General features: G+C 43.7%; 1 protein-coding gene across 2 annotated transcripts in view; it reads right to left on the reverse strand.

The window, feature by feature from the left end:
- Positions 1-13,226, reverse strand: part of MROH1 (maestro heat like repeat family member 1) — a 2,508,022-nt gene that overhangs the window by 1,164,330 nt on the left and 1,330,466 nt on the right. The window contains exon 23 of one of the 2 annotated variants that reach the window (XM_085604507.1): positions 10,705-10,731. The exons of the other annotated variant lie outside the window; for it this stretch is intronic. Coding sequence (XP_085460633.1) covers positions 10,705-10,731 — 27 coding nt within the window. The remainder of the gene's footprint in view (positions 1-10,704; positions 10,732-13,226) is intronic. 2 annotated transcript variants of the gene reach the window in all.

Consider the following 13,226-nt stretch of genomic DNA (forward strand, 5'->3'; position numbering starts at 1 on the left):
TGGAATAATACCCCCATACCATTTCTGGTGATGAGGATATTATTCCCCCCTTCTAGAGGGAGAGACATGTTAAAATCCTACTTTGCTGTTTAACTCTAACCAAAGCCTCAGCATCACAAAATGGATGCTGCTGCCACAGACACGAGTCTGACCTCCTGCTGCTGGGAGTGATCCCGGCCAGGGAGGCTTGGACAATAGGTTTCCTGCTTGGGGAGGTGCTAGCAGGGGGCAGGGAGGGCTGAAAGGAATGAGACATGCCTGGGGCACACAAGGTGTCCCATGCATAGTCCAGTTCAAACCGGTGCTGGGGCACTCCAGCACCAGTCCTGGCGCGAAACTGGACAAAGGGAAGGGGGTGTAACCACCCCCCTCCCAGGTCCCACCCATAAGGCGAGACCTAGCAGACAACCCAGCCCCCTAGATTAGTACAAGTGTGGTAGCTGGGCCCCAGGAGATTAGATTATCCTGAACCTGCAACTTGAACATAAACTCTGGACCTTCGACATTCGACGAAAGAAGAAGACTGAAGAATCTCCCTTGTGGCCAAGGAGTGGCTACCCTGTGCAAACAGGCACCATCAAGAGACTTACCCTTTGCTTTGCTGAAGTTCTTCGAGGGACCGACTGCAGAGCCCGACCAGAGCCTTGACTTCCAGACTTCTCCGACCCTGATCCACATCCACAGCCGAGCTGAGATCCGTGGAGGCGACGAGAGACGTGGGACCGGCTACCTGGGAAAAGTGGCGAGTATCTTCCAGCGCAGCTTCTGAGGCACCCTCGAAGTTGTGCACCGGGGATTGAGAAGCCCCAACCCCAAGCACCATCTGCACCGAAGATCAGCCCCCCACACTCCACGAGTCCTGCGTGGGGCCCTTCTGCATTTTCCTGCTTGCCGCGTCTGTCCGGTTGCTTGCCCGTTGGCTAGCGGCCTTTGTGACGACACACCTTTGATTTTCCACTGCTGGTTTGGCTCCTCCAGACTGGCTCCTGCTCCTCTACAAAAAAGAAGCGCCCCAGACCTTCCTGGTCTGCACCAGAAGCAAGTCCTCCATTCTTCGTGGGTTCCGCTTGCCGAGGCTTGGTGAGTCCTAGTTTGACTTCGACGCCGCCGACAGCAAGAGCCTTCGTGGGACAGCTCGCCTCCTGGTCCTGGTCGTCCTCGACGTCTCCTGGTACCCGTGGCTGCTGCGACAAGCTTCACCTCTTCACCTGCATCTTCACGACATCGCCTGTTTCCTTCCTGGTTCCACGTGGTCACTGGCTAGTGACCCAGACTCTGTCCCTTCTGCTTGCAGGTATCCTTCCTTCTCGATCCCAGCCTTGGGATCCACCGGACACTCTTCACTGACTGCCTGTCAGCAACTTTCCTTCAGGCATCCATAGAAGTCCACGACGAAACCCGACGCAAGTTCACACCTATGCACCCGCAGCCCGTGGGCTAGGTAACTTGGGTACTTCGGTGCTCACAAGGGTATTGACTATCCTAGGGTCTAGTTTCCGAGTCTCGACTTTCTAGCTATACCAGAAGTGTCCTAAAACTGCTTATTTCAGAACTGTACTATTTCTATCGATTATACGCATTACGCGTGAGTGTTTCCACTCTGCACCTGAATCCCGTGGGCCTCCCACTTCCTAACCTTGTGTAGTGTAGAGTAGCCCCAGCGATTCCCTAGGCCTAGGCCTATCCTATTTCCGTGACAGTGGTCCTTATACCACTTCTTTAGTATATGGTTTGCGTGGCCCCTAGGGCCTAACTGTATTACTTACCTGTGTGACTTAATGTATGCTTGAATAAGACTGTGTTGTACTTACCTCGAATCTCATAAAGAGTGCTGAGGGTTTGACTAGAATAAATACACTTTATTTTATATATATATATATATCTGTTGTGGTGTCCTTTCATTTGGTATTCAAGGGATTATATATGGTTTCACAGCTGGCTTCACATGCCATTCAGAGTTTAGCCTAGACTGCTCTTGTCCATGCTACCACTAGGATAGCTGGTCTATAAGGTTGACTTTACAACCAATCACCATAAGGGTTGTTTGGACTGATATAAGGTGTACACTAGAACTAGTGACATCATACATCAGGCCAACTTCTCACAGGAGCCACAAGAATGACTTGGGCCCGGTTGAGCTTGATCTTCTTCAGCACCCTGGGCAGAAGTGGTATAGGCAGAAAGGCGTATAGAAAACCGCAACTCCACTTGCGACAAAAAGCGTCGCCTAGTGAGTGCCGCCTTGGAAATCCCAACGTGCAGGACTGCTGACATTGTGCGTTCTCTTCGGTGGCGCGCAGATCTAACCAAGGCTCTACCCTTGCACCACCTCTGAATGAGGACGTCATTCATGACCCATCATGCACCGGCGGCTGAGTTTGTCCGCCCTGGCGTTCAAAGAATCTGCCAGGTGTTGAACCACCAGGGACATGTCCTGATGTTCCAGCCACTTCTAGAGACTAAGTGCCTCCTAACACAGGGTCCACGACCTCCCTCGCGACCGGGACCTCGAACGGCACGGAGCTGACTGCCGGCGTTCAAGCAGCTTTCTGGACCGCTCCCGCAAAGTCTTCGGCGCCATCGACCGGCAGTTGGAGCAAGACTTGGTGTCCTGGTCAGGCTCCAGGCAAAAGAGGCACACGCGATGCGGATCCGTCACGACATCAGTAGGTTACAGGAACCGCATGCCTTGAAGCCGAGCATCCCTAGTGCACCAGGAGTCGACGGACTCTAAAAAGAAGTTGACAAAAGTCGAGAAACAATCAGTCAAAAAGTGACTGGAGGAACCGCTCTTCCCAGATCTGCGCTGGCTGGCGCAAAAAAACAAAGAACTGATGTCAGCGCGTGAGGGCGGCATCTAAGTAGCTGCCGCAACTTCATCCGAACGCGGAGCGGACCGACGCCACCTTCTGACGCGCAGAGGTACTGCTGATGAAAAACTTTCCGGATCCAGTCTGATACCTGGGGGTAATTCTGAGATGAGGAATCTACAACTACCGTGTTTCTTTCAGATACAACTCATTGCCATGAAGACATCATTGACTTCAGGAGGAAGGTTGAAGGAAGACAACTGCCACTGCTCAATCTCCAAGCATGGGGATGCAGATTGTGCAAACCAGGGTGCAGCACTCTGGTCTGCTGCTGCAACAGAAGATCCTCCCATTGAGGCAACTTGATCAGAGTATAGATGCTCATGCCCAGGAGTTCTGGGTTCTCGTGGCATGCACTGGGCTTGCAGCATGTTCTCTTGGCAAAATCCAGTATCACTAGGATGGCTTGGGCCCGGTCGTTCCTGATCTTCTTCAGAACTCAGGTAGGAGAGGAAGTGGCGAGAAAGCACACAGGAGTCCAGAGATCCACTCTAGACAGAAAGGGTCTCAGAGAGAAATCTACCTTGGAAATTCCAAAACTCAAAAATGCTGGCATGATGCATTCTCAGCAGTGGTGAAAGGATGCAGCCAGAGATCTCCCCATTGTTGTGCCATCTCTGGGTGCAACTGCTATCCATTAGGTGTCTGTGACAAAGTTTGACCACCCTAGCGTTTAATGATCCAGTCAGGTGGCTCACAACCAGCGAAACTTCTAGTAAGCCTGACCTCAGAAAGTGTGCTGAAAACCCAATCATCACTTTCGTGAATGCCAAGTGGCACTAGTAAACCCAAAAAGGAGCATTGCAAACTGAAAATACTCCTGGTGTACTGTGAACCGCAAGTAGTGTTTGTGGACCTGTACGATGGTAATGTGAAAATAAGCATCCTGAAGTTACGACCACACAATCCAGTCTCTGGGGCCTAGGGCAGACAGGACCTGGGCAAGTATTAGCATCTTGAATTTGTCCTTCTCCAGGAAGATCTTGAGAGGACAGATCTAAAACAGGATAAAGGACTCTGTTCTTCTTTGGCAAAAGTAGTAGCGGGAGTAACACCTACATCCTACTTTCGAGGTCGTAACCCTTTCTATGGCTCCTTTGGCCAAAAACGCCTGCACTTCTTGCTGCAAGGACAGGTAGTCCTCCATTAGCTACCCTGAAGGTGGTGGAACGTGCAACGGAGTGGAAAGAAATGGGAGGGCGAAGATCCGATGGTCAATCTGGAGGAACCACGTGTCTGAAGCAATGGTTTGCAACCCTTGGAGATTAATAGCGGATGCTGTCTCTGACAGGGTGGGTGTCTGTCGGCAACAACACAATTAAGCAGTTTTGCAAATGCAGCTCCTAGAGTGGAGGAGAACCGAGCTGCACGGTGTCCCTGCTGTCCTCAACATTTTCTCCGAGAACCCCGACTCCCTGTCATGAAAGGCCTGACGTTGGTGAAATGGAAAACCTCTACTCTGGCCATGAAGAGGGCGAAATTGGTAGTGGAATTGTTTTGTGGCAGTAGAAAGCCCCAAGGAAAGTGCTCTCCTTCAAACGTTGTCATGCAGAATCCGCTTTTTCACCAACAAAGTGAGAGCCGTCAAACAGAATAGAAGGAAAAGCATTGGGATGAATTTTGTGGCGGGGATCTGTACCAGCAGACTATCTGTTGTCAGGTGTTGTGTGAGAAAACCCGTTACCTGATGCAGGACAATGAGACGCGCAAGCAGACTGTTAACTGGCAGACCTGCACATGGTTTCAACCAAGTGACAAAAGGAATATCGTAAGGGCCTCATTAAATGGTAATAATGGCTCTGAAAAGGTACTTCTGTCAAGGCATTAGTCTTTACTTTCATAGTAAAGCTCTTTGCCACTGGATTCAAGCAAGCCTGGCTGAAGACGGCTGAAATGCCAGAAACCGGTCCTAGGAAGCTTGTTTCCGGTCCAGGGAAGACATGGCCTGGCAGTTCGGGCTGGACTGTTCCCATGAGGCACAGGGTCAGACTGATTTGCATATGGCCATGTCTGAACTGGGGTGGCAGAGTGGGCTAAAGAACGGTGGTGGATTAAACCCAGATCAGTTGACTGGGCGTGAGTGCTTGCAATGTTCAACACTCCGTCCATCATTTCCTTTGGTTTTGCTTTGTTCGCCATAAGTTGGCAGGGTATGCTCAGACGTGAGTCCCTTGCTCACTTTGCCACTGGATTCAAGCAAGCCTGGCTGAAGACGGCCGAAATGCCTGAAACCGGTCCTAGGAAGCTTGTTTCCGGTCCAGGGAAGACATGGCTTGGCAGTTCGGGCTGGACTGTTCCCATGAGGAACAGGGTCATACTGATTTGCATATGGCCATGTCTGAACTGGGGTGGAAGAGTGGGCTAAAGAACGGTGGTGGATTAAACCCAGACCAGTTGACTGGGGGTGAGTGCTTGCAATGTTCAACACTCCGTCCATCATTTCCTTTGGTTTTGCTTTGTTCGCCATAAGTTGGCAGGGTATGCTCAGACGTGAGTCCCTTGCTCACTTTGCCACTGGATTCAAGCAAGCCTGGCTGAAGACGGCTGAAATGCCAGAAACCGGTCCTAGGAAGCTTGTTTCCGGTCCAGGGAAGACATGGCTTGACAGTTCGGGCTGGACTGTTCCCATGAGGCACAGGGTCAGAATGATTTGCATATGGCCATGTCTGAACTGGGGTGGCAGAGTGGGCTAAGTAACGGTGGTGGATTAAACCCAGATCAGTTGACTGGGGGTGAGTGCTTGCAATGTTCAACACTCCGTCCATCATTTCCTTTGGGGAAGTGTATCTAGCAGATACAAAAATTGGATCAATTTCTACATATGCTGACGGGCATCGCTCATTGTGGGCTGAAACCCAATATTAGAGATCAGGTCCAATCCCTATTCAAGGCCCTATTTGCATTTTTTTTAAAAATGCCCAGCTACAGACCATGAGATCTGTTTAACACCCAGACACTGTTCATCAAGGAAACCATGCAAACACTGAAAGGAAACTACATGTGAAATGGAAAAAACTACAGGGAAGAAGATCCTAGGCAGTCACAGTTTGAGCATAAATGTTGGTCCTCAGTGGCTGGGGGTATGGTGGGCCTGAGGGTGAGGAAGTTCACGACAAGAGAAGTAGGGCTATGGCTGACCCAAAACAAAACAGGTTTCCCTAAGGTGCCACTTGCCACAAAATGTACTATTGTTGGATATTTCTGCTTGGATATCCACAATTCCCAAAGTATGTCCATGTGATGAATTTGACTTGAAAATACCTCCTCTTACTGGAGAAACTATTTCAAATCGTGTAGACTTAAAATAAGATGCTGCTCTATAAGACAGTATTATTAAGCAAAGAAGTTGGTGTTGGTAAGCCAATGTTTGAGTCTTCTGAAATGTGCATCCATTTTCTTTTGTGGACACCTCATATAATCCCTAAAAACAAGCCTGAGGATTCTGAATTATCATAGGGAACCATTAATACTTTATTTGAGCACATTTCTAATAGATTTCCTTAAAAACATTTACAATAATGGTCACATCCTGGCCCTTCTTCCAGACTTTTATATTCTTTATTTTCTCACTCTTTCTTATGACAACGTTTCCAGGATAGTAGAGGTGGGAAGAAAATAAATACACCAATGTGCAGTGTGAAATTTGTTAAATTGTTGTAAGAACATATTTAAATTGGTTTAATGCACAAGTGTAATATAGATCACATTCAGCCCTGGCTGTTTCCTAAATTGTGACTCCAGTTGTAACATAAATAAACATCATTGTCTCCTTATCTGGTAAAATTCAGAATCATTTCACTTAAATTTACGAATTAGTAGAAAAGCCAAATGTCCCATTCTTGTTTGACAATTGTACATCTGCATTTGACACGGTTAGCTGTGGCAGTTGTTTTCGTGATGTCAGAAGTAAACTATATCGTATTACACTAGACAGCTAAATAGTGAGGTTAGAACTGGATAACATTAAGCTTAAGCATAGGTTTTCATACTATCATTGCAGATTTTCATGTTTCACATACTAATTAACAAACATCCTTAATTTCTCACAATCGCTCTTTAGCAGTGTTTCGTCTTCAGCAGAGAAACAGAGCTGTATAAAGCATGAGCCGGAACCACAGCAGTGCAAAAAACATCTTTTAAGGTTAGTGTCAGTCAGGAAGAGAAGACAGTTAGTAAAGCTCAAGAATGAATCGGTGTTCTCATTATCCATCCCCCTCCAAAGGATCACCACTTAAACACAATCTTCTCTAGATCCTTTGCTAAGCTGTGTTCATTTTCTGCTTGTGTTACTAGGTTTAACTCCCCGCCTCAGAAAGAGCCAAGCTTGGGAAATATTTTCCTATGTTACACAAATGTTAGTGTCTTCCATCCTCAACATTGGGGAGCGACTCCTACCTTCACTTTGAGAATGCTTAGTCCAGATACATCAATTTGTTAACACCCCCTAGTGAATGTAGACCACAACATCTTTTAAGAGTACATACCGTTTTTCCCAGTGTATCACTTTTCTAAGCCAAAAACGCTAAAAACCAACAACCAATGTCCATTTTGTTTGTAAGGATAGTGATTTGTTATATGTAAACACTTGTATGCGTATTTTGCATCAATGTTTAATTTTTCAAAGCGGCAACATGGCACTATCTTGTCCAAAGGTGGGATTTCTCCTGCTTGTTCAACATTGGTAATCACCTCAATCATGCCATAAAAGACACAGGCAGAGATATTTAAAACGATTTGACCCAAAAGCCTCCTCTTTCAACTTTCCAATTATGACCTGTAACCTACTGAGAAGATTGAGGAAGAGTGTTCTCGACCATCTCTATGACTGCTGATATAAAAGAGGAAAAGTGCATTCACATAAGTGTGGACTTCAGGCACTATTTTAAAGTAGGCAGCATTCCTGAATCAAACAAGCCACAAAACTGCGTTTTGACAGATTTAAACAGGTCCTTTAAATAACAAACCTGTAAAGATAAAGCAGATGAAAGCAGGTTGGCATATTCAATAGTTTTGCTGATAACAATTTCTGGGCAGATAAGCATTCACTTGTTTCTAAGACCATGAAGTAACTGTTGAACAATAAGTAAGATAAAAACTATTCTCTATCCACCTCAGTTGTGTGCATACTGCACTACTACTCTGCTGCCCATCAACTACTAACCAAAAGCATGGGATATAATTATGACTTCAAGTCAATCAGATCGCTAGCAGTCCAAGCAGACTCATGCAAGGTCTAGTTTCCACCTCTGACCATTAGACCTCGTTTAAGTGAACACGCTGGAGACCAACCAAGGACGTCCGCAAACAATGTAGTGGGAATCAGGAGAATTTTCAATCAACAACATTTTCCTCCAACGACCACCAAATTAATCAATGGCATGGATGTGTTAACACATCAATAGAGGGGCCCTGACCACTTTCACAGAATATGGAACCACAATGTTATAATCGATGGCCAAAAGTGCCTACCAATGGAAAAATCTTCCGTGGTAAATAAGATAACATACCTATCTTAAAAAAACTCAGATGGTACTCCTTCTTGTCTGTTTTGATTAACTAGTCATTCAAGTATGCAGGAATTGGAAGACACTTCTGGCTCGTATGGAAGGTGTTCCATGACCACTAACTCAGACTTTGCTACTACCCTTGGAGACAAGATGCATCATTTTTGGATAAACCTTTTACTAATGGTACTCCTAGTTTGCTGCAAAAACAAGGCCCAACAAAGTAAAGAAGAGATTTTTTTGTAAAAGACATTAAAAGAAAATAATTATTCTCTTGATTTTTATACAAGCCAGTCCAAGAGTATAGCCTACTAAAACATCTCTAATGGATTTTTCTGCTTAGCTGTATGATCACTGGTTCAAATCGAGGCAAATTGAGACAGCCTTTTGTTTTTGTGCAGTCAATCAACTAAGCATTAATGAGTAACAAACATCTGTTATGAGTGAAAAGAAGGTTTTTAGGAGTAAACGTCTGTTTTACAGCTAGTGTTCAGTTCGAAGGACTGAAATTTTGTGGCTAAACGATTAATTTTTCCACCTTCGAGAATTAGAGTTCCATAACTGGACACAGTCACTTCTTTTCTTTTGGACATGCAAGTGCCTTAAGGAACAATTAGAAGTTTGTTTTTCATGGTGTTATAAGTGACGTCTTTAAAAACTCAAAGCCTTGAACCTTTAGCCAGAGGAAATACCGGCAGAACGGTAAATGCCCAGCACCAGTAAGGCTGAAAGGGCAATTTGCAGAAGCATCCTCCAATTAGAAAGGAAAGCTGAGACTTTAGAATTTTTCAGACTGGTTTGCAAAGTACGCTGAAATCCAGCCTCTACTGCAGATTCTTAGTGGACAAAACAAAACGTCTGCTCTGCTAAGCCCTGACAATAAAAGCCTAAATGTCCAAGGACCCTTAAGCTCACTGAGAAGGTAACAATTGAGCAACTTCAGAAGTAGCACATTATTTACAACTTTCCCATTTGTTAAAAAAACTGGAATGTTCATGCCAGACCGTTCCAATTAAGCACGTGGCAAATAAAGAGAAATAGGAATAACAGCAATATGCAAAGCACATACTGCTATCCCGATAAGACCAACAAAACGAGTTAACCGATAGAATGGAGGGAAAGGGCACTGAAAGTCAATCATCTGACTAAATGTCTATCCTAGTAGCAACATATAGGTATTACATATTTTACAGCACAATCATGGCTAAGAGGTAGCAAGAGGTTCTAGAGGAATGACAATACTTCCTTGAAATGGTTCATACAACATTGTGGGAGATTCACATATCAATACTGGTTGAGTTCAGGGGCCACTGTAGTAACCAAACACCTTCACAGACCAAGCCAATAAGTACTTGAAAAAGTAGATGGGGAGGAGATTACTTTACACTTAAATATCCCTAAATAACATTTAGAAAACATTTAGTCCCCTTGCCACAATTGTATGTTAAGCAAGCTAGAACTGCTGATGTATACTCAAGTAGTATAATTAGTGGGAGCAGCATCACTGCCCACAGTACCTGTGGTGACTAAAGGATGTTCTCAAATGACCAGCTTGCTAGAGATAAAAGGCAATAAAGACCAATCCTACACATGATCAAGGCCTGAAACAGGTTACAGCAAAGCACCGTCATCCTCTAGGCTAGCTTCACAAAGAGATTATGAGACAGGAAGAAATTTCAAATCTGCGGAGGATTGCTCCTTGACAAACCCAACATGACCACCATTTCATGCAGGTTTTACACACTGTGCTGCAAATAAAAGTTATATACAAGGAGAACACTTTTCAAAAGCATACCTTGCAGAGAGGTTCTTTTACCTCTTTAATTCACACACTTCTGGTCTTCTTTAGTGTTTATGTTTCTGTCTACTCTCAAACTTGTAGCCTCCTCTGTGTTAGCCTCAATTCCACTTTTATAATTTGGTGCTGGTTTGCACATCAATGTACTAGTAAGGTAAACCAGTCTATTACTACTTGAAAAACGCCTGCTTTCAGGACTGTTTCGAAATGGTACCTACTGCAGGAAGGGTCCTTTCAAAATGGCCTTTCTCGCTTATAAAAAAAAAAAAGAAAAATTGATCTTTACAAGGCACCCATTTAAACTCGTGCAAAGGAGCAGGTAGTTATACTCTTCAATTCAAGCTCCCTGTCACCTCTAGAGCTCTCATACTTGTAAGGCTCCTTCACAATTGCCCTGAAACAGCTACCAGTGGAACTGTAACTTGCTGCCCCCTATCATTCGATTTGAGAAGCAGAGAAAGAGAAGAGATAATGAAAGAGGGAAATGGAGAGCTTTTCATATATAGTAACTCATGGTTTCCCCGCACTGTACCTTGGTTTCTACTTTGATTCCCAGAACCTGAACAATAAAAAAGTAAAACAAAGATCATTAGAAATTAATAAGCAAGCAATAAGAAGGCACCCTAAAAACAGAAAGTGTAATTATATAACCATAGCTATCCTGTAGATATAGCACTTAGAACAAAAAAAACACATTTGACTGAAGTGTGTGCTAACCTCCATAAGGAAATGCATCATGAAACAGGACATTATCTCATTAGTAAAAGAATTTCTAGTACCAAGAGGAATTTGTTTACAGCAACATTCAAAATCTCATTGTGAGCCATCATAAAGTCAGACCTTTTTGTACTGTGAACATTTTCTATAATCTGGATAAGTCCCACTTACCTTGAAAATCAGCAAACAAATATACAGATGTAGTGAGCAGATTTTCATTGTTAGAATTATACGTATCCCCTTCCTGTCTAACTCACTCAACGTCTCCTTACAAAACCTGCAGACACTCTCTATAGCACAAAAGAAAAAGCATTCTACTTTTTCAGTACTCTTTTGTGCTCAGTCAGCTGATCTCCAACTCATGCTTTCTAACAGCTCTCAACATTAACAACTATTTCACAGAGGGTGAACTATAAATATAGTGCAGTAACAAAAACAGTAGGTGAGGATAGGCACCTTCTAGAATAAGTGACATGGCTCCAGGGAGGTGCTGCCCTTTCAATGTTCTTGGGCAGGAACCTTCATTCATGTGACACTCAAAAAATGCGCCAATAGAACTTTAAGTGACAAAGATTGTGTGGGCTGGTCTTTTGGACAGCAGAAGCCTCAGCTAAGGAATGCCAAGAACTGTTGCTTCAAGTTAGAGGCAGATCATTACGTTTGGTGCCACTGAACTATGAGTATTTGGAAATAAGCATCCTAGTGGTCCAGAAACATAATCCAGTCTCTTGCCTGTCAAAACAATCTGTCAGTCAATATTTTGAACTTTTCCTTTTTGCATGAGTTTTTTCAGATAAAGAATATGTAATCTAGGGCATAAACTCCATCCTTCCCTTGGAATTAGAAAATATAGCAAACACAGAACACTATTTCTCTGAAAAGGAGGATCCAAATCTAGCCACTTTCTCTACTAAACCAAATATCTCCATAATTAAAATGTTTGCGTGTGGGGGGCGAGGAGGAACTATAGAGTTTTGGTGGTAGGTTATAAGCATTCCTCAAAATCTGCAAGATAATCGCTTAGCATTTGTGATTAAAAAGCGGACATCTCAACATGCATTAGATGAACAAAACCCTGAGAGGAATCATAGTGGTCTCCTAAGGCATGGTAAAGGAGAAGGAAAAGGAAACTCAACCCTTTTGACCTCACTCCACTCAGCACTCTTTATGGGACTGAGAAAGAGTCTGAAGCTGTTACAGGGACTGCTTTTTTCGGACACTGGTGAGTGAAACCTCTGAATCTTTTCAACAACACCCTGTGAAATTTATGAAGGCTAGAAGCAGGCCAGAAAACCGGTCAGTAGCACTACACTTTTTTAAAGAGACACAGCTGACACCTCTTCCTTTTACCAATCAATAGTATTTCTAGATCATTCTAGAAACCTGAAGTTCTCATTCAAGCATACATTCTTAAAAATATTGATTGCTCCATGGAGCACAGTTCTACAGCCATGCTACCTAGGCCAGTATCCACAACTTGCCTAGATGAATCCATACCATCTTGAAGAAGTTCCTTAAAGAGACTAAAATGTCCAAATAACGATGGAACTACTAATATCAACCTAACTTCTCATACGCATCTGTGTTCCTATCCAATAAGCAGGTAACTGTTGAATATGTAATCACCAGACTCCCCTAATGCAACTCGCTGATTAAATTCTCTGTTTATTGGATTTGTAGGAATAGTGCCCTGCCCCAGTTTACTAGAAGCCTGAAGTATTAAACTATTATGTTTTGACCAGGGTTCATTAACCTGATCCATCAAAGCCTCACTGAACAAACAAATCTCAGTTAATGTTTATTGGCTTGTTAAACTCTCTTTTAACAGAGATTGTTGATGTTATCCACACAATTCTTCGTTCAAAGTCTTTCCTGCTTTCTTGAGAATAGTGGCACAATAAGCATATTTGATCAAAGCATGCCCCTTTCTGTTTTACAAAAAACAAAAAGAGTGCCAATGCTGCACTTAACTCTACTAGAAATTAAACAGTGAACTGAATGAAACAGTGCCACTAACAACCACTTTTTCAGTTGGATTTAATCCAAAATGTTTTTTATACATTACATTAAATTGGTTCTCTGTTATCAAAACATAATTTTAGCAAATCAGAAGAAAAACCAACATTACAACATTAACATCGACATTTTTATATACTGACTTTAATCATTTACGCAACACCACCACTTCCATACAACGATCAACCACATATAATTCTCAGACACACTAATCAAACATACTCAATGGACATCATTTATAATAAAGCGATAATTAAATGCAGTAAATGAACATCAAGGCCATGTTATCATGCATCTTCACTCTGGCACTCGAACCTCCAG

Source organism: Triturus cristatus, chromosome 5_1, assembly GCF_964204655.1.
Source record: "Triturus cristatus chromosome 5_1, aTriCri1.1, whole genome shotgun sequence".
Classification (NCBI taxonomy): domain Eukaryota; kingdom Metazoa; phylum Chordata; class Amphibia; order Caudata; family Salamandridae; genus Triturus; species Triturus cristatus.